We start from the raw sequence: 25,063 nt of genomic DNA, 5'->3' as shown, positions 1-25,063 counted from the left end.
CTGGGCTGCGAGTTTAATCTAGGGCTGCGAATTCAACATAAATCACTTGATTAAAAGCCCTACTTAATTTAGGAGGGGAGGGGGCGAGAGCGCAGCTGATCGATTTAATTTACACATGGAAATAGCAACAAGCAGATGCTTTTAAAAGGGCCGGGGAGACAGGGAGCACCGCGAGCCTGCAGCCTTAACCATTTCCTGGCTAAGGAGAGGGGCTGCGAGCCCCTCGCCCTCGCGGTGGGTGAGTCAGGTCCCAGCCACGCTGCCAGCCCTGGGGACCCCCCCACCACATCCCCCCCAGGACTACCGGTGCTGCCCGTAACCGCCCGGTGCTCCCCGGTTCCTTTCCCAGGGCCGGTGCAGTTTCTGCGGGCAGCAGCTCACAGCTGAAGGCAAACGGCCTGGAGCTGGCACCGGATCCATGCTGGGAGGAGGAGGAGAAGACGAAAAAAGTGCAGGGAGCGACCCGGGGCTGACGTCAGGGCGGAGGGAGGGCTGCGCGCGGCCGCCCAGCTGGAGACATCCCTGGCACCTCCGGGCAGGGGGGGCCCAAAAACACAAACCTGTCCCCCCCCGGCCTCCAAAGAGCCTCCCAGCTGCTCAGCCTCCTCTTCCTCGCGGGGAGCAGCTCCCGATGGGTGGCGGGGAGGGGGTTAAGGGTCCCTGGGTCATCCCCAGTGCTGGAGGCTGGAGCCCAGCTGGCCTCGCGCGCCGAGCTTTTGGCGAGGACGGCGGCGCGCACGCGGCTGCCAGAACATCTGGCTGCGCCCCCGGCCGAGCCCCCCCTGCTCTGGGAAGGGGCTCCCTGCCCGGGGATGGAGCGGCCGCGGGGGGGAACGGCCGGGGGGGTCCAGCCTGGGGGTGGGAAACACGTGGGGGTGACGCCGCCGCCGTCATGGGCACCGCGCGCTGGTGGCGGAGAGGAGGCAAAGGTTGCTGAACGGGGTGGAATTGGTACGGGGAATTTTGGGGTCAGGAAAAACAGCTCCCAGCAGAGCAGCCCGCATTCCTCGCAGCCTTTGAACTCCTCCTGCCCAAACGGGCAGCCCGGAGGAGCCGAGGGCCCGCGGCGTCTCCCAGCACCGGGGGCCAGGACCCGGCCGCATGCGGAACTGGCAAAACTGGGCTCCGGCGCGGCTTGGTTAAAGTCTTTAATAATTACAAGAATTCCAGATTCATTACAGAAGAGTTTACAACAAATAATATTTCTCCATACAAAGGCAAAATAAAACTTTTCAAGTAACAGCGCCCTGGCTCTGCCGTGCCGGGGAGGGACGGGGACGCGCGCCCCCACCAAGGCACCGCCGGGCAGCTCCGCGGGCTGGGCACCGGCACCGGCACCGCCGGGCAGGGCAGGGCCCGGGGAGGGCTGCCCGGCACCAGGACGCTCCCCGCGGCGCCGGTAAGGCACAGGAGGGCATGGCCCAGGAGCGGGGGCTGCCCGGGAGCGGGGGCCGTGCTGTGCCAGCGCCCTGGTGTTGGGGGGCTGCAGCCGGCCCAGCAGCGCCGGAGACCCCGGGAGCCAGGGGGGAGGAAAGGCCATTTACACCATGACAACGTGCTCCCAAAAGGCATCGACACATCATTATTACTGTTGAATACAACCCCATATAAAACTGAAGCAGCAGCAGCAATTCTTATTGAGGGACCTAAACTGAAATAGGTTTAGAACATAATTTAAAAAAATAAAAACAGCAAAAGTAGCAAAATATATGATTTTTTTTTTTTTTTATAGCAACTGATATCTACCAGCCACTAGTACCTTACTACCAAACTGGTATATCTCTGGTAACAACCCTTTTAAAAAGACATGTAAATATATATTCATATTTATACATATTTTTAGCTATGTACACAGGACTTTTGTTCCCAGCACCGGCCGTCGGCTGCCTCTGCCGCCGGTGCTGAGCCCGCGCTGGGTCCCCCCTCCGAGGTCCCGGGGGTTTGGTCACCGGGGGCAGCCTCAGAGCACCGCGCACCCGAGGCCGTGCCGTGGGACCCCTGCGTGGTCGGGGATCACCCCCCTGGGCTCCCCGTTTCCCCCCGGGACACCACGTCCCAGCAGGGCGCTGGCCCCCGGGGAGGATTTGGGCTTAACCAAGTGGAGAGATCGAAGCGCAGAGCTCACGGAGGAGGTGAAAGGAAAGGAAACACCCGACACCCAAAACACCGAGCGAAGCCTGTGGGCTGCAGAGTTCCCAGCGGAGGCGGCAGGAGGAGCTGGCAGGAGACGTGGGTGGTTCTGGTGCCGGGATGCTGCGGCCGTGCCTCCGAGGCCCCTCTCGCAGCTCGGCACGGCCGGGCCCCGCGGCGGCACCCCCCCGGCACCGCGGCACCCGCGGGCGTCCGGTCCCTCGCTGGCCGTGCCAGCCTCAGTGTCGCTTCAGTCCGCCGTTGGTGTGCTGGGGGGGGTACTTGGGAAGGCACGGCTCGTCCGGCAGAGGGTCGTGAGAAAACACAGAGTCCTCCCCCGAGGAGCAGGTGGAGCTGCGGGTGTCCGGGAAGCCGGGCGAGTACTGGTCCAGTGGCACCGAGAGGTCCAGGTACTCCTGCAAGGGACGGGGCTCAGGCGGGGACGGTGCAGCACCGGGAGGGGGTCCCGGATGGGGTGGGCGCACGGGGGGTCCCCTACCTGGTTGGAGGTCATGGCCACGATCCTGTCCAGGTCCTCCACCAGCTGCTTGAAGGTGGGGCGCTGCGAGGGGACGGCGTGCCAGCAGTCCCGCATCATCATGTACCTGGGGGGGCCAAGGGGCGAGAGCTGAGCCGGGTCCCGCGGGCGCACGGGGAGCTCTGCACCGTGGGCTGGCACCGTCAGCCAGCAGAGGTGGGATTTGGGGGGATTTTGTGCTGTTCTGTGCTCATCTCCTGTGTGGGAGGAGGGGAAAGCCCCCGCTGTGGGCACGGGGAAGGACACGGGGCTGTTTTGGTAGGACCTAACCTAAACTCAGCTGGTCCCTGCTCTGGGGTCATTCTGGGATTCGCTCCTGCTGAGCAGTACCAGGGGAAGATGTTGATTATTGCAAACAGATTGAGCTGATGTTTTCACGGGGCCGGGAACTGCTGGAAAAGTAACTCTGAACATCTGCCTTCCCCGGCGTGCACCTGCCTGCACTCCGGGACGGGAGCACGAGGTTTGCCTGAGGTCTGCAGGGGGTGCATTGGGGGCCACCCCCCGTCCCCCAGCCCGGCACGGCACTCACAGCTCGTTGGTGCAATTGCTGGGCTTGTCCATCCTGTGGCCTTCCTTCAGCAGCTTGAAGAGCTCCTCCACCGGCACGCCGGGGTAGGGCGAGCCGCCCAGCGTGAAGATCTCCCAGAGCAGCACGCCGAAGGACCACCTGCCGGGCGAGCACAGCCTCAGCCCGCTGCACCCAGCGGGGGCCACACCGGAGAAATTCGGGTGCGTGCCCAGAATTCGGGTTGTTTGGTGCCGGGCCGTGCCCTGGGTACTCACACATCGCTCTGATGAGTGTATATGCGGTCAAACAGGGCCTCCGGGGCCATCCACTTCACTGGCAGGCGACCCTGGGGAGAAGCAAATCCCCCGTCAGCACCGAGCCCCAGGGCAGCCCGAGGATCCGGAGGGGATAACTGGGAACCTGACTGGGCTCTCCGAGCGCTGCCCCCCCCTTCCACAAAGCCCCCTGCCCGTGGCACTCACATTTGTCGTCTTCTTGTAGTAATCGATGTGGTGGATGTCACGGGCCAGCCCGAAGTCAGCGATCTTCATCACGTTGTCCTCGGTCACCAGGACGTTCCTGGCCGCCAGGTCCCTGTGGATGCACTGGGCAGAGCGCGGGGCCGTGAGCCGGTCCCAAAACCCCAGCACCCCCCCACCCCATGGCAAAGGGGGGCTCACAGCCCCTTCCCACAGCCCGGCCACTGGGGTCCCCCCATCCAGGACTCAGCGGGGGGCTCTCACCTTTTTGGAGGCCAGGTACTCCATGCCCCGCGCCACCTGGTAGGCGCAGGACACCAGGTCCTTGAAGGAGAGCTGCTCCTCGGGCACGCGGGCGGGGTTGTAGCAGTACTCCATGCCGGGGGGGCGCCGCGCCTGCAGGTACTCGCGCAGGTTGCCCTTGCTGGCGTACTCCACGATGACATAGAGGGGACCTGGGGGCAGCGGGGCCGGGTGGCGCTGAGCGGGACCCCAGCCCCTGCTCAGCCCCCGGGGGCTGTCCTCGCCCCCCACCCATGGCAGCCGGGACGCCCCCTCCCCGCCCAGGCGCTCACCGTCCTGCGTGCAGGCCCCCAGCAGGTTGATGATGTTCTTGTGCTTGCCGATCATCTTCATCATCTCCATCTCGGAGATGAGGTCGGACAAATCCTTCTCCGTGGCGTCGGCTGCAGCAGCAGAGGCGCCGGTCGGGGCGGGGGCCAGGCTGGGGTCCCCCCCACACCGTGCTCCCCCGGCCCCAGGCACCGTGCAGGGCCCCCCCCCAGGCTCCCAGCACCACTTACACTTGAGCATCTTCACGGCCACTTTGGTGACGCGGTTTGGCTTGTCCTTGTCGAGGCCGATGGCCTCGGCCAGCACCACCTGCCCGAAGCACCCCTCTCCCAGGGGCTTGCCCAGGATCAGCCTGCCAGGAGGACGGACAGACGGACGGCCTGACGCCAGGGGAAGGACAGCGGGACGGCACCCGGCCCCGCTCCCACCCCGCAGTGCCCTCACCTGTCCCGGGGCAGCTCCCAGCGCGGGTCCTCGGGGAGCTCGTACTCGGAGACGCCGGCCAGCATGGGGGTGCCGCTGGAGGAGAGGCGCGAGGGCCGCACCAGCATCACGCCCGAGTTCATGGAGGAGCTGGAGTCGGCCGACACCTGCAGCGGGGCCGTGGGTTACCTTCTCGTGGTGCCTGGGGCCGCGGCCGGCCGCCCCCGCCGGGGGGAAGGCGCTGACCGGGGCCCTTCGCCCCCCCGGTCCTGCCCGGATCCCCGATGCTGTCTGCGGGCACGGGGCCCCTGCAGTGCTGCTTCCAGTCGGAGCGCAACTAAATTATTTTTAATTAATTTCCTGCTTGCTGATACCACGAAATGCACAGCCTGGGGGGCCTCCCGTCTCCTCGGTGGGTACAACAGGCTCTTCTGCCCCAAACACTGGGTGGCCATAAATCCTTCTGGCCCTCCGCACTACGGCCCCCACCCCGCACCGTGCCGTGGGTGAGGGGTGGCCCTGGTCCCCCCCACCCTAATCCAGGGAAAAAGGCTCTGGGGGAGCAGTAGGTGCAAACAAACCCCCTCTCTACTTTCTGTTACCTGTCTGCGCAGCGGGATGCTCTTGGCCAGCTTGTGCACGGCCAGCTGGCTGTTGAAGTCCGTCTTCTTGGTGGTGCTCTTCATCTTGTAGATGATGACGGTCACCACCATGCAGGAGATGAGGAAGGCACCCGTGCAGTAGATGATGATCTCCAGGTACAGGGGGGACGTCATCATGGCCGGCGTGTCCTCGATAGCTGGGTCGGCACGGGGAGGGCGTTAGCAGGAGCCCACCCCGCGGTGCTGGGGACACCCCGGCCCCAATCCTCGCTCGGGGTCAGCCCTGCCTGGGGCGCAGCGGGGAGCGGGGAGGCTGTGGGAAGGCTGCATGGGGACCCCTGGGCCGTGCGCTGCATCCGCAGGCAGGCACCTGGGGTGGGGGGAGGCAGGATGGGGCCTTGGGATGGGTTAAATGAGAGGTGTGAAGTGGGGGCACGGTGCCTGTCCCCGCTCCATATGGGGTGGGGTGGTGCTGGTGGCACCGCACGGCTGAGCTCACCCATGGGTGTGCGTGGGGGATGCTCCCTGCATCGCCCCCTGGGGTCCCTGCCCCGCTGCTGAGCTGTGGGCATCCCCCAGGGATACGGCGGGGTGGAGGGGGCCATGCAGCACTGCCAGCTCTGGGGGGGTCCGGGTGTTACTGGGAACACTGGGGCAGCTCAAGCGGAGCAGCCAGAAGCGCCGCCAGCAGCAGCAGCCTGCCGGGACCCCGGGCTGCTGGGGAGGGGTCCCAGCCCCGCGTGCCACGGTGCAGACCCCGTGCTGGTGGCTGCCGGTGGCACAGGAGGCAGCGGTGCCAGGAGTGGCTCGGGGCAGCCACAAACCACAATCAACAGTGGGGGAGCTGCTGTACCCCCCCCCCCACAGCACCCCCAACCTGACCCCCAGAGAACAGAGCCTCAGAGAGAGGCGAAGAGCGGAAACCTCCTGTCCCTGCAGCCACCACCTCCGAGCACGCCAAGCGGCGGCTGATAACGGGGAAAGTTTTTGGCTGGCAAGCGAGGAGCAGGCAGCACCCCAAAAACCTTTCCCTGGCTGCTGTTATCAGCCGTGGGGCCGGGCAGCATCGATGGGCAGGAGCAGCATCGATGCGCCCGGAGCGCAGCACAGCGACAGCCCCGGTGCGCTCCCACCCCGCGGGGCAAGGCCAGCTCCTCGGGGGCACACGCAGCCGGGCAGCACCCCCAGCCCCCCCAAAGCCCCCCGCTGCCGGCGTGTGCCTGGGATGCTGGCCTGGCCCCGGGTCCAACCTGGGTTAAAAGCAGCCGGGTATGCATTGCTGGGGGGGGGGCTGCGCACCCCTTCCCTACCCGCCGGGGAAGCGCCCTGCCCCCGGCCGCAATGCATACAACGCGTGGAAACGAGGGAGGAAAGGGACAGGAAAAGGAGTATATACCTTCGAGAACTGTCAACCATGCAGAGTGATGGGAGATCCCAATAGAATTACCCGCCAAACATGTATACTCCCCAGCATCCTCAAAAGAGACATTCCTTAAGTGAAGGACTTCCATTTCTTTGTCTGTCGTGTTAACGCCAGCCGTCTAGAAGGAAAAATGGAAGCAAAAAACGGAGAAGCAAACGACATGAGATCTTCTGGGAAGCGGGCCAGAGAGGAGGGAGCTCAGTCTCATTTGCCAGACCCCCGGGAGCAGACAGAGACCACTGCAGCCCTGTTACAGAGACCCTCAGGATGACCACTCATCCAGCGGCCCTACGGAGATGCCGGTTAAAACCCTTCACCAAACTGAGTGTCCTGCCCATCTGAACATGCTGGCAATGGGCTACATGGAAAAATAGAGCTCAGGGAGAGCCGGCTGGCTGAGCCTCAGGACGGGGGGGGGCACGAGGACGGAGACAGGAGGGAGGGCACACACCCGGCACGGCTCCGGTGGCTGCGCAGTGGGGTGGGAAGCACACGGAGGGGGGGGGAGGACAGAGCACAGAACCTAGCCGGCCTCGCTGGGTATTTTTCCATGGCTTTTTGCACCAGAAATACAGCAGAAACAAGAGAGCCCAGAGTTTTGTTCTCCACCGCTGGGGACGGACTGTCCAAGGAAGCCTCCCACTGGGCGTCCTTCCGATTACCTTTCGCCAGAGGTCTGGTGACAGTGAGCCACGCAGACTGGTTGGCCTCGCCAATATAATTGGAAACCTTACAAACATACTCCCCGCTCTCCGCCTCTGTCACATTATACAGGGTCAGCACCTCCGCATCAGAGCTATTAATTCCCGAGTGCTGGAACAGACCAACAACAGAGGAGTCACATCGACGGCGTCAAAACTCGCGGCGCCCGCTCCGCCGGCACGGCGAGGGGGGGGCTGCCCCCAGCCGGCACCACCACGGGCAGCAGGGCTGGGGGGCACAGTGGGGGCAGCAGCAGGCGAGGGACCGCAGCGCTGCTCCCTGCTGCATCGCCTCCAGGGGCATGGGAAGGGACAGCTGCGTGCCCTGGGGTCCGGGGTGAGGATGGGGAGAGGCGAGCCCCCCAGGGTGCTGAGCGGCTGGTGCACGGAGGGTGCTGCTCCTGCCTGGATGGAGCAGGGCGCAGCCATCCACCCCCATGCTGGCTGCTAGGACCCCCCCAGCCCCCCAGCGTGCACCTTCGGGGCACCACAAGGCTTAATGCCCCCCCTGCACGCTGCCCTCCCTGCCCCCTGCCCACCTCCCACCCCTGGAGCGCAGCACACAGGGCTGGGGGTGGCGCTGGGGCTCCGGCTGCCTCGGTGCCACCTGGAAGGGTCCCCGGCTCTGTGGGACCCCCGGCTGTGCCCAGGGGGACCCTGCAGGGAGCTGGGCGGGGGCAGCCCGGGGTGCGGCTTTACCTTCAGGATCTGCACGTAGGGCAAGTTGTCGGGGCCGATCTTGCTGCCGTTGACCTCGATGTGCTTCAGCCACTGGATGTGGGGCTGGGGGTCGCTGTAGACCTTGCAGACAAACTCCACGTTGCTGCCCAGGGCCACCGTCTTGTTGGCAGGGAGCCCTGCCTGCAGGATGGGCCGGTGCGGGGAGCGCTCTGCAGGGGCCGGAGGGACGGGGCCACCTCACCACGGGGCACCCCGTGTGGGGACCCCACTTGGGGATGGGGGGGCCGTGATATCCCCTGTCCCTGGGGGTCTCCTCCCGCAGCCCCAGGCCCGGGGACAGGTGACGTCCCGGGAGGTGACACCCCGGTGCGGGGACTTGGCTACCTATTGGGGGGTCAGAGGTCAAACAAACCTAACGAGGGCCCCGGCCGTTAACAAAGCGGCTGCCACTGTGGTGAGTCAGCATTAACAAACCCCTTTGTTCACCTCGCTGACTGTTCCCTTCAGTTTGCTCAGTGTAATCAAATTAAATCACATTTTTAATGGTTCATTTACTGGCATTTAGAGCAGCTCCACATGTGGAACTGCTCAGACCAGCCTTCCCAGCTGGGAATTATGGCTAATAAGGCGATTAGAAAAAGTTTCTGTCTGGTCTATGAAATTATTTCCACCACAATTAAAAACCCCCAGAACGGTTCGGGGTGATCCTTCCGCCTCGCCTGCTCTGCACCAGGGGGCATCCCGCGCCTCCCCTCCCCGTGTCCCCGTCCCGTGCTGGGGACAGGCGGCTGGAGGGCTCAGCACCCCCCTGAGACGGGCAAGGGGCGGCCGTGGGGATGGGAACGGTTTGGGAGCAGCGCCCGGAGCAGCAGAGCCCACCGGTGGCACCGCTGGCAGTGCCCCCCCAGCCCATCCTCACCCACGACATCCAGCTGGTAGGTGTGGTTGATGCTCCCGTATTTGTTCTCCACGATGCAGGTGTAGTTGCCCTTATCGGACGGCACCACCGAGTCCATGATGATGCTCCAGGTGGCGTAGCGGACCTGGGGGCAGGGGGGGGCGTTAGGTGCGAGGCGCCGGGCGCACGCATCAGACCCGGCTCAGCCCCCCGGCCCCCGCCTCCCGGCACGACATAAATCTGGGTCCGAGGTCACCTTTCCCCTCTCCTGCAGCGGGGCTGTAATTGCTCCCAGCTGTGCCGGGCCGGGCTCGCCGCGGAGCCCAGCAGCAGATGCTGTGAGCTGAGCGCACCGGGCATGGGGACGCCCGCCCCGAGGGAACAGAGCGGCTTTGTTCTGCCCCATGGGGGTCAGCGGGCAGGGCACAGTGCGTCCCGGGGAGTCCTGGGTGCTGCTGATGGAGCATTTTTCCTCCCAGCCCGTCCCCGGGTGGCTCTGCAGGGCTGTGAGCGCTCCCAGGTCCCCCCTGGCCGTGGGGCGCAGGGACGAGCCCCCTGCACCCATCCCCTGCCGCTCCTGGGCTCCGGCTGCCTCTGCCCCACACCGGGCTGCCACGTTCCTCCCTCAGCTGGGACCTGGTGATGCCCTCAGCCCAGCACTTCGGCCCCAGCAGCCACCCCGGGCACCGTGCCATCAGCTTCCAGCTGAGCTGCTTCACACAGACAGGGACCTGCTGCCCCGGGGTGCAGCGCTGAGCCCCTGCATCCCCCCCACCTCTCCCATTTCCCCTCCCCAGCCCCATGGGAAGCCGCCTTCACTGGCACCCCGAGCTGCAGCCCAGCTCCAAAACCAAATGGAGCAGCCAGAGGCTGCCAGAGCAGCAGCCCCCATGGAAAAGTGAAGGGATGGGGAAGGGACGGTGCCCCCCAGCAGCTGGGGGTGCCGGGGCTGGAGGTGGCCCTGGGTGCAGGAGGAGCACCCGGGGCGGACGCTCCGCGGGGGGATTAGCGCGGCCGGCCAAGGCTGGCTGGTTTCGTCCTTCCCCCTCCCCCAAAGGTTGATGCTGGTGCAAACATGACCCAGAAGCAGGTCACTGCCGTGGGTCTGTTCTGCAACAGGAATGTCAGGGGGCCCATCTGCCCCTCTGGAGGCCCGGGGCTGCACAAACAGGCGGCTCGGTGCCTCTTAAGCTGCAGAGCCCATTCACTTCCCCCTCCTCCCCGCGCCGCCCCAGAGCGAGCCCCCAGCCCGGCCCCTCGAGGTGCTCGCGGAGCCCGGACCCATCAGGATGGAGCCCGGGCAGCCGCACAAACACCCACCCGTGGGTGCTGCCCCAGCCCGGCCCCATACCTTGTACCCCCCGATGCGGTGGTCGGGCTTGAACTCCTTGCCGTTCTTCAGCCAGCGCAGCGTGGGGTTGGGCGTCCCGCCCGACGGGCACTTGAACTTCACCGTCTTGGCGGCGGGGACGGCGTGGAGCTTCTTCTCCATCTTCTCGGGATAGGTCCAGTAGGGAGCTACGGCCTCTGGGGAGCCAGAGCGGGGGGCTCAGCGCGGTGGGCGCAGGGCACCAGGCAGATGGCGGGGGTTTGGGCACGGGGAGCTCTGAGTTTGCTCATGGTTCAAAATGGGGATGGCCGGGGCAGGATGGGGACACGGTGCAAGGCGTATGCCCAGCCCGGCTGCAGCAGCAGCCTCCCCATCACAACCCCAGGGCACCCAGGGGTCCCCCATCGAGCCCTCTCTGACTCCAGGTGCCATGGGCTGCAGCAGGGCCCTGCCCACCCTCTCCTGGGTCCCTGCGTGATGCCCACGTGTGTGCCCGACTTCCCCTGGCCCCCACCCAAAAACTCAGGGCAGAGGGGAGGAAGGGTCGGGGCAGCCTGGGGGCAAACCCCTCCGGCAGACGTACGGTTGGGCTTGGTGTTATCGGCCTCCTTCTCCTCTGAGGAGGAATCGTCTTCGTCATCATCATCCTCCGCGGAGGGCAGCGCGTCTGCAAGAGAAGAGACGCCCGGCTGAGCGTGCGCCCACCGACCTGCCCGTCCTCCTGCACGGGACCCGACACCAGGGCAGCACCGAGGCACGGCGGGGAGCTGCGAGGCTCCTGGTGGCACAGCCAGCGGGGTCCCGGCTAGCAGCGCCTGCTGTCCAAGCACAATTTGCCCCCCGAGGCTGATTTTGGGCTCAGGAAGGCAGCGCCCCATGCTGCGCCCCCAGGCACCGCGCCTGGTGCCACCAATCCATCCAGGGGGCAGCTGAGCCCCCAAGGCTCAGCCGACGCCTCCCGACCCGCAGCGTTCGCCTCCAGCATCGTGCCTCAACACCACCAAAGCGACCCTCGGCCTGAGCCCAGCGCGTGCTCGCTGTGGCAGCGGGACGTGCAGCCCTGCCAGCCCATGCAGACAAACACACGTGTTCCCACGCATGCACCCCGTGGGCTCGCAGGGGCAGCGGGGGCGTCGGACACCATCCGTGCTCCCCCCTGGGAGCCTCAGCCTCCCCCTGCCCCGCGGGGCCGGCAGCAACACCCGGCGGTGCCGGCCCTTGCGCAGAGCTCTCCGTGCACCACCATCCTCATCACCCCGTGCCCTGTGGGCGCAACAACCCCGGCTGCCTCTGGGCACGGCAGGGAGCCCTCGCACCAAGTTCCCAGCTCCTCAGCCAGGCTCCATGGCCGTGCCATGCGTGGGGAGCGCGGTGCCACCGGGGTCGGTGCGGGGCCGGGACCCTCGGCCAGCGCCGCCACCGAACAAACCTGCGCGTGGCGGCGAGCATGCAAACGCCTGCGCACGGGCACCTCCGCTCCTCGCTCCGCCTGGGCCGCCCCTTCCCTGCGCCGCTACGAACCTGAGACGTTCACGGAGAAGTAGGTGGTCTCGCTCCCCGAGGGGCTGTTGGTCATGCAGGCATAGAGCCCCGAGTCCTCGGGCACAGCGTCCCTGACCTCTACCTCCTCCCCGGTAATGCGCGTCCGGTTGTTCTCGGCCAGCTGGACGCCGTCTCGCACCCAGTTGATGCTCTGGACGTCATCCCGCAGCCGGCAGCGCAGCTGGAGGAGGTCCCCGGGGTGGGCCGAGTAGGACTCCACTTCGATTTTCGCTTTGGGCAGAACTGGAGGAGTTAGGGGAGAGAGGGAGAGAAGGGAAAAAAAAAAAAAAAAAGAAGGAGAAAAGAACTAGAGACAAAAGGACACCAAGCTGCTGAGGGGCTGTGTTAATCAGGCAACATGCGCTGCTGGGACGCTGCCGCTGGCCCCGGGGCCGGCCGTCCCCGAGCGCGGCCACGCAGCCTGGGGGGCACGGGGGAAGCAGAGGCAGAGGCTGAAAGCGGCCGAAGCAGCACCAAGCGCCGGGCCCCACAGCACGGCGAGGCGGCAGCCGGGGAGCTGAGAACCACCGAGCGCCCTCGGGCTCTGCCTGGCCCCGTCCCTCGAGGAGGGAGCGTGCTGGGGCAGGGATCTAAAACGGGGAGAAATGGGCAACCTGGGACCAACCCCGGTGGCTCTGCCCCGCTGCTGCTCACGGGTCCCGGGGTGCCCCCTGCCCAGGAGGGGTCTCAGCCAGCGAAGCGGGCCCCGGGGTCCCCATGCTGCAGGGACCCCCGCCCCGGTCAGAGCACCTCGGGGAAGGGCAGAAGGCCGGGTCAATTAGGGGGGCAGCAGGCGGGGTGCGAGGCTCAGCGAGAGCAGCAGCGCTGGGAAAGCTCAGCCCAGGGGAGCTCCAGCCAAGGAGGGCCGGCGGGGTGCTCCTGGCTTGTAGCTGTCCTGAGATGTTCGTGCCAGCAGCACAAAAATCCTGCCCATCCATCCCGGTGCTATGCGGGCTGCTCCCTCCTGTCCCTGGTGTCGCAGACGGGGCCGTGTCCCCCAGCGCTGCCCTCGCCCGGCGGTGCCGCTGCACAAAGCTGTTGGTCCCCAGGTGCTGGGCTCGGCGCAGATGTCCGGGTTTCAAACAATCTCGTCCAATTTCCTGGCCCAAGGAAGGGCTCAGCCAGGTGCAGCTCTGGCTTTCCTCCCAGTGCCAGCACCACCGGTTTTCTTGCAGATCTCTGTCACGATTTATTTCCACAGGCACCGACGTTCAGGGTGGGTGCAGCCGCGTTCCTACAGCATCTTCCCGGTCCTCGCCACTCCCTGGGCAGTGTCTGGCTGGCTTCAGGCTGGCTGAGAGCAAAAGCCGTCCCCTTCCACTCGCTCCGGCTCAGCACAGAGCCTTTTCACAAGGCAGCCCCAAAGCAAATCCTCGGGAACACCTCCTGCAAGTGCCAAGGTTCAGAACGGCTTCCAGAGGTCCCTTCCAACTGTGACCGTGCATTGATCCCGGGATTCCCTCGTAGCAGCCCCTGGGGCTGCCTGGCTGCCAGCTCCCCGACGTGCCAAAACCTTCCTGGGCCGGCCCAGCAGGTGCCCATCGCCCCGACGGGGAGGCTCTGCTCCGCTCTGCTCCCTCCTGCTGCTGCAAACGAGGTTTGGGGCTTCCAGCGCCTCACTCAGTGAGCCCGGCTCCGCGCTCTGCCTCCTGGCCTCGCACAGCTGAGAGGCTGCAGGGGAAAACCCTCTAGGAACAGCTTGGGAGCTTCTCTTGTGTGCTGAGCACCTAAACGAAAGCAGCTTGCTGGGGAAGAGTTCAGCGCTTTCCTCGACGGCGAGAGGGCCAAAAGCCAGGCTCTGGGTCCAGCAGCAGGGAGATGGAGGCTGCTGGAGCCCCGGTGGGGGACGAGCCTTGCTTTCACCATCCCGTTTTCCCTGTGCTTCCCTCCCGCAGCCACACAGGACGGGCACTCCTTGCAGCTCTGATTTGTGTTTCAAAGGATTAGTCACAGGCAGCCCCCGGCACACACAATGCAGCAGCTCTGCCCCGGCTGTGTCCGAGCACGGCACAACACCACCACACTGCCCGTCCTGCCCCGTCACCTTCCCAAACACGGCAAGGTCAGCCAGCAAAAAACAGCCACAAAAACCCAAAACAAAACCGGGAGAGCTCTGTCCCTCGTTTCATGCCATCCAACGCCCGCTTTGGGCTCAGGTCTGAACTCCTGCAGCCCCCAAACACCTCCCGGCCAGACCCATGGATGGGCTCGCAGGGAAAAGCTCTTTGGAGGTGGGGAGAGCTTGGAGACCCCCACCTGCTGCTGGGGCTCGGGGGGCTCACGGGGGTGGCCCTGCAGCAGCAGGGGTGTGATGGACGGGGCGCTGCCCCGGCGGAGAGGGGAGGCAGAGGGCAAGGCAGGATCCTGCCCTTCGGTAACCCAAAGCACATCTCTGGCACTCGGGGAGGAGGCGGAAAACGCGGCATGGTGGGAACGGCCTGAAAACCAATTCACAGCCTAATGAGCATGTCCAGGTTAGCTCCCCCCCGGGCGGCAGCGGGACAATGAGGCTGCCGGGGCGGCCCTGGCAGGCGGACAGTGCCGCAGCCCGCTGGGACCGGCTGGCACCGCCACGGCCCCTGCAGGAACACGGCCACGCGCAGGGCAGCGCGGTGCCCGGCTGCACGGTGCCCTCGGTAGGGCTCGTCTTGCCCCCACCTACGTTAATTAGGGGGAGCCCGTTTGATCGCTGGGCTCCATCAGCCGGAGACGTCTCTTTCAGACGTTTTTCTGTAACTTACACCCAGCAGGTGCAGCTCCCCCCGAGAGCCGCCGCCTGCTCTGAGCAGGGTGCGAGCAAGCCCGAAGCAAGCCCCGGCACCGAAAGCTCAATCGGCCAGACAAACGCTTGGCTCTGCTCTTGCCCGTCCCGTCCCGTTGCTGCTTGGCGAGGGAGCCAAGCACAGGAAGCAGAGCTTGGTGCTGCTCTCCCATCCTACACCTGCCCCATGTGCCCGTGGGACTCTTGCAGGCAGCACCGCGAGGAAGAGGAGGAATTTGGGTCCCAGGGATGCCAAGGAGCCCCCAGAGCAGCTCCAGGAGTGGGCACTCTCCACAGGGCTGAGGATGGGACCTTCAGCTGAGATTCTGGTTGTGGTGTTTCTTTTTGCTGTGGGTTTTAAGGGAAAACCGCCAGCTCCAGCACCACTGCACCGGCCTGGAGAAGCCAGCACAGCGCACGTTAAATCTGGCACACTCGAACTCTCCGCCATGCCCTTTTCAACCTCAATTCTTCAGCCTGGGGAGGAATCCTGTGCTTCCCGGTGCAGAGGGGGCTGGGGGAGCCCCATCACACCCCATCCAGCAGGGGAAGGGAGCGCGCACAGCCCGCGGGGGCCCCCACATCCCACGCAAAGAGCGGCGACCCCGGCCCCGGAGGAACGCGCCTTCGTCTCGATACGAGCCCGGGACGGTTTTGTTGCCTTGTCCCAGCTTTGAAATGGAACCGAGCCAGATGGAGAGTGTCACCGGCTTCCTACAACTGCCACCGCTCCCCCAGGCATGGCCCCCGCTGCGGCCAGGGCCGGGTCGCCGGGGTGGCTCCGATTAACCTTTCCCCCTGCTCCCAGCGCAGCCCGGCCGCTCGCCCGCCCTCCTTCCCCCCCAACCCCGAAGGATTTTGCATGCAAATGGCCCCGCGCCAGGGCCGGGCCGTCAGAATGGAGCAGTTCTGCATTCAGCCCTGACAAAACCGCGCGGACCGCTGTGTTTGCCAGAGCGAGCGCAATAAAGCGGCCAACAAAGCGGCGCAGGAACAATCCGGGCTGAATGGCCGCGAGCAGCGGGTCCGGCCGCCGGTTGCCCTGGAAACCCCACCAGGGCTCACTGAAGGTATTTCCTGAAGAAAAAGCACACACATGCCCCACAGCTCTGCTAATCCCAACAGGAAGCGCTTACCGGGACGTGGGGATTGGCTTCTTTCTTATTTAAAAAGTGCCTCTCCCGGCTCGCCCCCGCAGCTGCCCCTGGGCGCGCACAGAGGTGGCCGAGTGGCCCCCGCAGCATCCCCTGGGCTGGGGGTCCCCTCACCCCTGCCCTGGGGTCCCGCCACCTCTGCCTGGGGAGCGGGGAGATGCCCACACGTAGAACCACGACCGGTTTCTCCTCCGGGGCTTTGACCCGTGCCCTCTCCCACCCGGCTCTCCAGCAGCATAGGCGAATCGCCGCAGCCCCGGGCACGCTGCGTGGCTGAGCCAGCGCTGAAACGCAGCAGTGTGAGGTGCAGCAGCATGACATGGAGCCGTGTTTCAGTACCGGGCACGCCAGCAGCTTGCAAGGCCACCAAGGTGAATGCTCACCTGTCCCCTGGACACCCCAGGAGCCAAGCAGCCTGTGGGGTGGCAGCTTGGGGCAGCCGGGGGTCCCGCATGTCCCCAGGGACCCGCACACATGCCTGTGGCTTTTTGCAATAAGCAAGGGGTTTGCCAGGGCCCCCACTCCTCTCCCCCAGAGCTGTAGGATCGCCTTGCACACCCCATGCACAACAAGACCCCATGGGGACAGCACCAGCCCCACGCACACGGGGAAGGCACGGGGCAGCTCCGCAGCCCAGGCTCCGGCCGAGCGCTGCTGCCTTTCCCAAAGACTCATATTTCTTTTTTTTTTTTTTTCCCTCCTCAATTAAGGGCTGGAGTGACAGCATCCGAGTGGAAAGGCGGGAGGCGGGGAACAATGCCTGCTCGACAGGCTGGGAGGGGAAGGGAGCAGCGTGATGCCCCAGCGGACACGGCCGTGCCCCGGGGACAGAGCGGCTGCAGCAACGGGGGGCCAGGGCAGACAGACCCCCCCGGCCGGTGGGATCACGGCTGCAGGTGGGGGCTGCCGGGCCCCCCAGGCTCCCGAAACAATCCTGGGCTGCCACCTTCAGCAGAGGTGCAGGTTTCCGAGCCCCCCCAGCTCTGCCCCTTTGGGTCCAGAGCAAGCCCCCTGGGACGAGGCGGCCACAACAAAGCCCTGCAGCTGGGAGCAGGGCCCCAGGGAGGGGGGATAAAGCCTGCAGCCAGCTGGGCCAGCATCTGTACTGGGAAATGGGGCACCAGGGGACTGGGGAGGGGGCTTGGAGCTCCCCAGGGGACTGGGGAGGGGGCTCAGAGCTCCCCAAATGGGTCCAGCAGCACCCGGCTCCCCGCGGGGACGTGCTCGGGCGCTTCGTGCCGCCGGCGTCCCCTGCACGCAGGGATGAGGCAGACCCGGGGCGGTGGAAAAGCCCCGACAGCGGCGAGGACAATAGCAGACAAGGAGAGAGGGGGAAAAAAAAAATCCCCTCTGCAATTTTCTGCAGGTTTCTGTTTAACCTGAAGACAAAGACTGGCTTTGTGAGGCGGGGAGATGGAGGTTGCTCATGGAAATTTCTTGGCTTTTTCCCTTAACTTTCTTTTTTTTTTTTACCACCTCCAAATTTAGGCAACTATAAAATGCAGTAAGTGCCCATTAATATTTTATTTGCTGCAGATTTTTCAATCACGGCAGCGAGTCCCTGACAAAGGCAGGGTTTTCCGAGCCCCCTCCCCAGGCCACGAGGAGGAGGCGGGCCGGCGGTTTGAAACCCCCCCCCTGCAGCCAAGGCAGGGGCCGCTCGCCCTGCGCGAGCGAGCGCGGGGGATTACTCGCTCCCCGGGAAGGGAGCTTAGCCGCCTCAAAACCAGGAGTAAACTGAAACCCCATAAACATCCAGAACAAAGTCCGGAAAAGCTGCTGCCTCCGCCACGGAGGGGACGGGAGCGCGGCCGCAGCCGCCGCCGGGCGATGCGGGGAAGGACGGTGTACCACCCCCGGGGTGGGATGCAGGCACCCCACACACAGCCCCCACGGGACCCCAAACCCCCCGGGGCCGGACCCGGAGCCTTCCCTCTCAGGTGAAGCTCCGGGTGGTGCTGAGGGGCCCGGCCTGGGCCCGGCCCTTTCCCTCGCGGCCCGGCGCGGAGGCGCGTGTCGGGCTGGAACATTTTGTTCCCGGCAGCCGGCTCCGGAGCCAAAGGGCCGGGCTCTGCCCCTGCCGGGCTCCTGCTGTGGCACTAATTGGGCCGCCCTGCTGGGAGCCGTGCTGGGGAGCGCTCCCAGTTACTGTCAGCCCTGCCGTGGGGCTGGCGAGGGCCCAGCTCCCTCCTCTCCTCCACCACCAGCACCACTGGCCTGACGCTGCTCCCTGGGGGCTCCCCAAACCCAGCTCGGCTCACACCAGCCTTCGGCCCGAGCACCCGGGCAGCTTTCCCCGGAGCCCCGGGAGCTGCTGTGCACCCACACAGCCCCCAGAGCCATCGCTCCCCCAGGCACTGCCGGGAAACCTCTTCCAGGAGAAGCAACCTCCCGAGCAAAACATGTTTACTGCTGTCAGCCGCATTATTTACAAAAACAGGCGGCGAACGTGCCAGTGGAAAAACCTCGGGGAAGGCTGCTGGTGAGCGATGCTCTGCCCAGGCACCGCTCGGGGGTGGCAGCAGCCTGCAGCCCCAGCCCAAGCAGGGTTTGCTCTCTGGTGTGCCCGCTGCCATGGGGTGGGTGCTCTTGTCCCAAGCCACCAAGGGAGCACCGCTGCTGTTCCTGGGCAGCCCCGCGTCCGTCCGCATTTTGGGGTTTGGGTGGGAGGAGCGGGGAAGGAGGAGCGAGCCTTAAAAAGAAAAGCCGTACCCCACAGCCCAGACATTCTCGGGTAATTAAAACCAAAAGGCAGCCAGTCAGAAGTCCCGGGCGGCGGTGGCTGGTCTGTTTATTCTCTGCCTCACCAAGGGAAGGCCGGGCTTTGAAATGCTATCGGTCCTCCCTGCGCGGGGCCGGCCCTCTCTGGGGCCCGGTGACCCTCGCAGCCCCATCCACCGTGTCTCAAGGTGCCACCAGGGCCTGGGATTTGTGGGGCCGTAGGAGCGAGTTCCTGCAGCCCCTGGCCACAACCCCGCTGCTTTTGGAGAGGGCAGCCCGAGCTCCCAGCCTCTGCCAGGTCTCCAGGGGCTGCATCCTCCTCCAAACCCTTGTTTGGCTTCGCCACCGTTTCCCTCCTGGTTTATGACACCCATGGGTGATGCTGGAAGCGTGCACAGGCTTTTCACACCCCTGCACCTCGCTCTTTGCAGGCGATGCTCACCACGGCCCTCCTGGCACCAGCCCCTGGCCCCAGGGCACCGGGCAGCCCCCCGCTGCGGCTCCGCGGGCAGCAGCCCCACACTGGCCCTCAGCCCAGCCTCTGCCTCTTTTGCAAGGCAGGGGAGAGATAGCAGCTATCTTATCACCCCGTGAGGAACACAAAGAAGGAGCCGTCGTGGCGGCTGTGCTCGCCTTACCTTGGTCGGGCAGGGTGGGGGCCGGCCTGGCAGCAGAGAGCGCGGCTGTGACCAGCACAGCCCAAAGGATGAGGCACCTCCAGGTCAACATCCCACTGCTGCGGCTACTGCTCGGCGACTGGGCTCCGCAGCTCCCACTCCATGGGGGCCCCGGGTGGCTCGGCCGGCGGGGGCACTGGGGGGGTCTCCGCCGGGCCGTCGGCTGCTGCAAGCTGCGGAGGAGGAAAGCAGAGTCAGGACAGGGCGCAGAGCAGCCCCACGCCACGCGGCCCCTACCCCATAGTGCCCCTTTGGCAGCCCCCACCAACAGCCCCACGGACACCGTGCTGGGACGTGCTCGCCACGGCAAGTGACACCCTTTGTGTCCCTAGCCCGTCAGGGGTGACCTTCAGAGCCACCCCGACCCCCCGCAGCCTCCAGCAACCCAGATCGGCAGATTTAGGTTTTTCTGAAAAAAATAACAACCAAAAAACCGAACGTGCTGATGTGCTGAGAGCAAACTTGCTGGCAAAGCAGCCCCGAGTAAAGCAGAATTCCCCAGAACGGTGGGGGAAATTGTCAAAGGCTGTTTAAAAGAGGGGAGGGTTCTGCTCGACTCCCTTCCTTCTCCTTCACATAGTTGGCACCAGAAAGGCAAGTCTAATACAGATCGAAATGCTGTAAAATTTTTGCAACAACAACAAAAAAAATCTCCCTTTACTCCAGCCAGATCTCCAGGACTTGGCAGAAGCCTTTCAGTTTTAACTCTGCCCACATGCAGAACGGAGAAGTCTCAAGATCCGAACGTCCTGCGGGACCGGAGAGGTGTTCCTCTGGACGCCAGGCCACCTCTCTCCCATGCACGCATGCCTGCAGGCAGGACTTTTGCAAACGCCTGCCTGCCTCTCCTTGTTTGCACTGCACCTTCTGCTACAAGCACCCCAGGCAGCTCCTGAACCGTGCCGAGCCCGGGGACGCGGCAGGTGCCGGTGTGGTTAACCCAAGCTGGGTGCCCCCGAAGCCCTTTCGGGGTGTCAGCGCTGCAGGGAGGCGAGGCACATTGCGCACTGATGCCCCCAAACAGGAGGGGTCTCGCTGCACACCTCCTGCTGGGCAATTCCCCATACCCAGACCAAATCACGGTGTTACCTGTGCCACCACGCACCCTTGGCATGGCACAAACCCCACAGACCTCAGCCCCTCCACCTCCCACAGAGCTCCCTCCGCTGAGGAACCCTTCCAGGTGGCTGCTGTGCCGGAGCCGAAGGGATGTGGCCTCCTCCACCCGCGTCCCTCCTGCCCTCCGTCCTTCCCTCAGCCACGTGGGAAGAAGCAGGAGCAAACCCTGCTCGGGGTGTGCGGCTGGAGCCAGAGCCCGGACGCCCTCGGCCGTCCCCAGCCAGCCGCCTGCTTCCCCAGGGAGCCGCGCGCGAGGCCCCGCGCTCCATCCTCCACAACATCTGCGACGCCGCAAAGCCTCCGACCGAGGTCCCGACACCAGCAGCCAGTAATTGCTCCCCCGGGCTTCACCGCAGGGCTCGCGCACGAGCTCCCTGCCCCGCTAATTGCATAACCCCAGCCCGGCTGCGCTGGCCGGGGCGGCGGTGCCGGGCGCTCCGGGAGCAGGCGCGTGGGGACGGCACCGAGCCCCGTATCCGGGTCACCGCTCCCCTTCCCAAAGCGTCGCCTCTCCCAGGGGCAGGCAGCTGCCCCTGCTGTCCCCAAAAGACCCACGTTTAACACTGGGTGCTGCCTGGGGGGCTCAAACAGAGCTCCAGCAGGTTTGGGGGCTCCAGCTGCCCCTTCCTCACCAGTGCTGGAGCGTTTGGGACCCCAAATATTGACATGAGGCCAGGCAGGGAAGAGCAGCACGCAGCAAATGCCGGCATTATCTCCCAGTCCCGGCACTCCCGGGCGCCAGGCAGCGCGCTTCAGAGCCGTGATTGAGTGTTAGCGATTTATCAGGGCTTGGAAGGGGGAGGTGGAAAAAAAAAGTCGTCGGTGTTTCTGGAAATTATTTTCTGTCTCTGAGCGGTTTTGTTTATCGACAGCACATGCTCCCCGGAACATGCCCTAATGCGCAGCGTCTGCGTGGGCCCCCGGGCGGCTCGGTGCCGAGGGGCGGGCGGGGGGCGCGCTGTACCTCGATGAGCGGCAGTTCCTGACAAGTGAGTCAGTGCTGGCTCGGCACACAGCGAAGCCCTTCCTTCGCCAGATCCACCTCGGAGAGGGCCCTGCCGGCTGATTCAGGGGCTCGGCAGCAGCCTCTCGGCCTCTTTCCACTGCTCACGGGTCTCCCAGCGGCCAGGAGCTGCCCCACGGAGGGTAGAGTCCCGGGGGGAACGGGGAGGGAGCCGCGTGCCAGGACACAGGGAGCGGGGGCTCAGCTCTGTGCTCGGCTCCCAGCAGAGGCAGGCGGCAGCTACGGCCCAGTTGGAGAGCGGAGGAGCAGGACAGGGACCTGCCCTGCACGTGGGGACAAAGCGGGGGCTCTCCCAGCTCTACTGGGGACACTGGAGAGCAGCGAGGAGTTGGTGCCGGTGGAAGGGGAGCCGGGGGCCCTGTGCGAGGAGCCGGGGCAGTGGAGAGGGCTCCTACCTGCGCAGACAAAGGCATGGCTCTGCTCCGTGTTTGTACAGCTTTTATATAAATCCCAACAGGAAATCGCTTGCTCGGAAGGGCTGCAGCCCAGGCAGGGAGGGTCCCTGGCTCCTTCCAGGCACAAGCCTCGGAGAGCATCTTCCCCGCTCCCGCACGGCCCCAGCACGCTGCAATTTGCTGCTTGGGGTGGATTCGAGCAACTAAAAATGGAAGCAGCGAGAGGAACCAGGGCTAAGTGCCCCTTAGAGACCTGCCTGCCCAGGCTGCAATTACAGCTGGCCATTACACCCACGGAGCTATTTAGGAGCGCCGGCAGGAACACCCCCGTGCCCGCCTACCCCGCGCCCCAGCCCAGCCTTTGCACACCCGCGTGCCCCCGGGGAGCAGCCCCGTGCAACCTGCTGCATCTGCTGTCCTCGGCGCGACCGGGGGCCAGACCTTCGCCCTCTGCTCTCCCACGCCGTGAGTCAGGCTGAGCTGTCGGCACGCACGCAGCACAGGCAGGGCCCTTCCCCTGCCGGTCAGCGGCTCCGATGAGCGTTTCTGAGCTGAGTGTGGCGGGGAAGCCCCTTCCCGGCGCGTGGCTCATCCCTGGGAACGCATCCAAGGTGCCAGAAGCAGGAGCGTGGCCGCTCGGCTGGGGCACCCTGGGGTTGGAGCAGGGCTGGGGGCTCCCAAAACTCCCCGAGCTCGCCCCCCGGGAGCAGGCTGCATGTGCCCAGCCGCAAAGAAGACAGACTGATATTTTTCTCCGAGCCCCAGCGCTAGCAGCCCCTCCGAGCTCCCTTGGGACAGAAGGGCACGGCAAAGGCAAAGCTCCCAGGGGACACGGAGAACCTTCCCCTCACCCAGCACTCCTTGCCCCGGCCTCAGGTCGGGAACCAAGTATTTGCTGAAATAAAAAGCAAACACAACTGCAAATGTAACTACAGGGAAAAACTGTAATGCTTAAAGCAGACGCATGCTTGGAAAAATAAATATCCAACTGTGCAGCACACATACAGCGTTAACCCTTCCCAGCCACACGCATTACAGCCTGCCAGGAGTGTCTCTAGCGCCGAGTTCCCCGTGATCAGGGGTCTGGCACAGGGGGCAGGAAGGACGGGGAAAGGCCCAGCCTCACCCCCAGATCTCTGTAAAACCAGCTCAGGTTTAGCGGCATCCCCAAACCCCGGGCCCCATACCTCAGGGCTCGGTTTTCAGATCTGCAGAGCATCCATCAGCGCCCAAAAACCTCCCCGGGCTGGTCCCGCTGCCTGCTGTGCCGAGGAGAGCTCCAGGATGAGGACCCCAGGACGCAGCCGCAGCCTCTGGAGGAGGCAGGGGCCGGTTCCCCTGCCCGAGAGGCTGGGGCTGGATGGGGCTTCCCTGCACGCAGCTCCTCCCAGGAAAGCTGCTGGGAGCGGAAGGACACGCGCTTCTCCGGCAGACGAATCCCCTACTGCTCACATTTGCCTTCATCCCCAGAAGCAGGAGGTCCCCGACGGGGAGAAAGCCAAATTGCGGGCGAGCATCTGCGATCCAGCCTGGGCCTGGAGAGCGCAGCACCGGGGCGAAACCAGCTGGGGCTGCAGGCAAAGCAGCTCCCAGTTCAGTTTACATTTTTGGGCAGATAAATAAACAGGGAGCTCCAGTTTGCCCCCAAAAGTGACCTGGGCTCCTGCCCAGCCCAGCTGGAGCAGCCAGGTGCCTCGCACACAGCGAAGCCCCGCGCCCGGCACCGCTCCTGCCCTCAGCCCGCCGGGGCAAGGACTGTGCTCGTTTGTTTTAATCCTCTCTGAGCAACACAAGAAGGCAACAGAGCACGCCAGCCACCACAGAGATTAGGGGAGGAAGTGCTCCCGTGCGGGGAAAATGGCTGCTAGCCAGAGAGGTGTGCGGGGTCCGCGCCCCTGCTCCCGCAGCACCCCCGGGCTGGGCAGGGTCACGGCCGCCCACAGCCCCGCTCCTCGGCACCAATTTGGGGAGCTGGGAGGCACCCCGAGACCTCCAGCAAGAGCAAACCACAGCCTCTGCCTGCTCACAGCCGGACACGGATCCCAATTTCATCCCATCTGGGACCCCGACACACCAGCAAGCTCCGAATCCGCCAGTTCTACCAACGGCAGCAGTTTTACCGAGGCGCTCCGTGAAGGTTTAAACATTCACCGCAGGGCAGCCACAGCCGCAGCCCGCGAGGCACGGCGCAGTTATCCAACAACCCGGCGCAGGGGGGAAATCGCGAGGCGGCTTCGGCGCTGCTCGGCGGAACCTGAACGCGTCGGGAACGGGCACGCAGCCCCCGGCCCCCGGCCCCGCTCCCCGTGCCCTGGCCGGGCTGTGCCAGCCCCATCCAGCGCCGGCTGTGCCCGGTGGGCTGCGGGCACCCGGCGGTAACGGCACCGCCGCGCCCCCCGAGCCTCCGCCACGCGCCTCCGGGAGCGACCCCCGGGCAGGAATTTGGGTGGAGGGCGCGGCGAGCCCCCCAGCTCCGAGCCCCCCAGCTCCGAGCCCCCCAGCTCCGAGCCCCCCAGCTCCCCTCGAGGGGCTCACGGACACACCGAGGCGGCACAAAGCCAAAACGCGGATTTGGAGCTCCTCCGTGCGCGGCTTCTCCCGAAACGCCCCGACACCTCGCGCCCCAGGCGAAACAAAACCCAGCTCCTCTCCCACCTCTCCCACCTCCTCCCGGGGGCCGCCGGGCTCCCCCCTCGCGAACTTTTGGCGGACGGGGCCCGGGCAGCGCCGCCGAGCCCGGCACGGAGCCTGCGGAGAACAGGGGGGGGTCCCGGCGCCCAGCTCCGGCCCCAGCAGCGGGCGCCGAGCGGAGGCGAAGCGGAGCCCCCCCCGCGCACGGGCACCGGACACGCAAGCGAGAGCTCGGCCGCTGCTCGCCGAGCCCCCCCGGTGCCCCGAGCCGGGGTCCCCGTCGAGCCGCCCGGCGGCGGGCGAGGAGCGCGGCGGAGGGGCCGCGGTCCCGATCGCCCCCCCCCCTCCAGGCACAAAGCGAGGTCTCACCGCCCCGCTCCCCCTCCCGCCCCCGCCGCGCTGCCGGTGCCGGTGCGCGCCCCCGCGAACTCACCGGAGCCCCTCGGGGCGGCGGCGGCGGCGCGGTGCCCGCCGCTCCCGGGAACAATGGAGGGGAGCCCCGGCCGGGGCGAGAGGCGCAGCCCCGCCGCCGCCGCGCTCACAGCGGCCGCCCCATGGCGGGGCCGGCCCCGAGGTGGCGGCGGGAGGCGCTCCCGGGAGCCGCGGCCGCCCCGACGGCCGCCCCTTGGCGCTGCGCTGCCGCTGCCGCCGCGTCCCCGCCGTGCGCCCGCCGCCGCCGGACTGAGCCGCTCCCCCGGCACCCCGCCGCCTCCCCCCGGCTCCTCCCCCGCCTTCCTCGCAGCCCTCCTC

General features: G+C 65.9%; 1 protein-coding gene across 5 annotated transcripts; it reads right to left on the bottom strand.

Moving 5' to 3' along the window:
• Window positions 1-1,135: 1,135 nt before the first annotated feature.
• On the bottom strand, window positions 1,136-25,008 carry FGFR1 (fibroblast growth factor receptor 1). Of its 5 annotated transcripts, none has more exons than XM_068662246.1 (18): window positions 24,747-25,008; window positions 19,106-19,317; window positions 11,811-12,074; window positions 10,873-10,956; window positions 10,311-10,486; window positions 8,981-9,104; window positions 8,080-8,270; window positions 6,653-6,797; window positions 5,251-5,453; window positions 4,676-4,821; window positions 4,462-4,583; window positions 4,234-4,344; window positions 3,923-4,113; window positions 3,662-3,784; window positions 3,455-3,525; window positions 3,201-3,338; window positions 2,630-2,735; window positions 1,136-2,546 (listed from the first exon to the last, which is right to left on the bottom strand). In XM_068662246.1, the coding sequence occupies exons 2-18, from the start codon at window positions 19,194-19,196 to the stop codon at window positions 2,370-2,372; spliced, it is 2,463 nt and encodes an 820-aa protein (XP_068518347.1). In that variant the 5' UTR covers window positions 19,197-19,317; window positions 24,747-25,008; the 3' UTR covers window positions 1,136-2,369. The 5 variants fall into 5 exon arrangements, with proteins under 5 accessions (XP_068518347.1, XP_068518346.1, XP_068518345.1 ...); XM_068662245.1 differs by lacking the exon at window positions 24,747-25,008 and adding an exon at window positions 22,870-23,021; XM_068662244.1 differs by lacking the exon at window positions 24,747-25,008 and having other exon boundaries at window positions 5,257-5,453.
• Window positions 25,009-25,063: the final 55 nt, after the last annotated feature.

The sequence above is a fragment of the Anas acuta genome, chromosome 27 (genome assembly GCF_963932015.1).
Source record: "Anas acuta chromosome 27, bAnaAcu1.1, whole genome shotgun sequence".
Lineage (NCBI taxonomy): Eukaryota > Metazoa > Chordata > Aves > Anseriformes > Anatidae > Anas > Anas acuta.
Note: the sequence above shows the minus strand (reverse complement) of the source record. Positions and strands in the feature narration are given on the sequence as shown.

Excerpts from the sequence above, each read along its gene's own strand:
- FGFR1 (XM_068662245.1), bottom strand. The coding sequence starts at position 22,901 with ATGCTCTGCAGATCTGAAAACCGAGCCCTGAG. Across the intron at positions 19,318-22,869 it reads TCTGAAAACCGAGCCCTGAG|CTTGCAGCAGCCGACGGCCC; the intron begins GTATGGGGCCCG and ends CCTCCTCCGCAG. Across the intron at positions 5,454-6,652 it reads ATGGTTGACAGTTCTCGAAG|CTATCGAGGACACGCCGGCC; the intron begins GTATATACTCCT and ends GTGCCGACCCAG.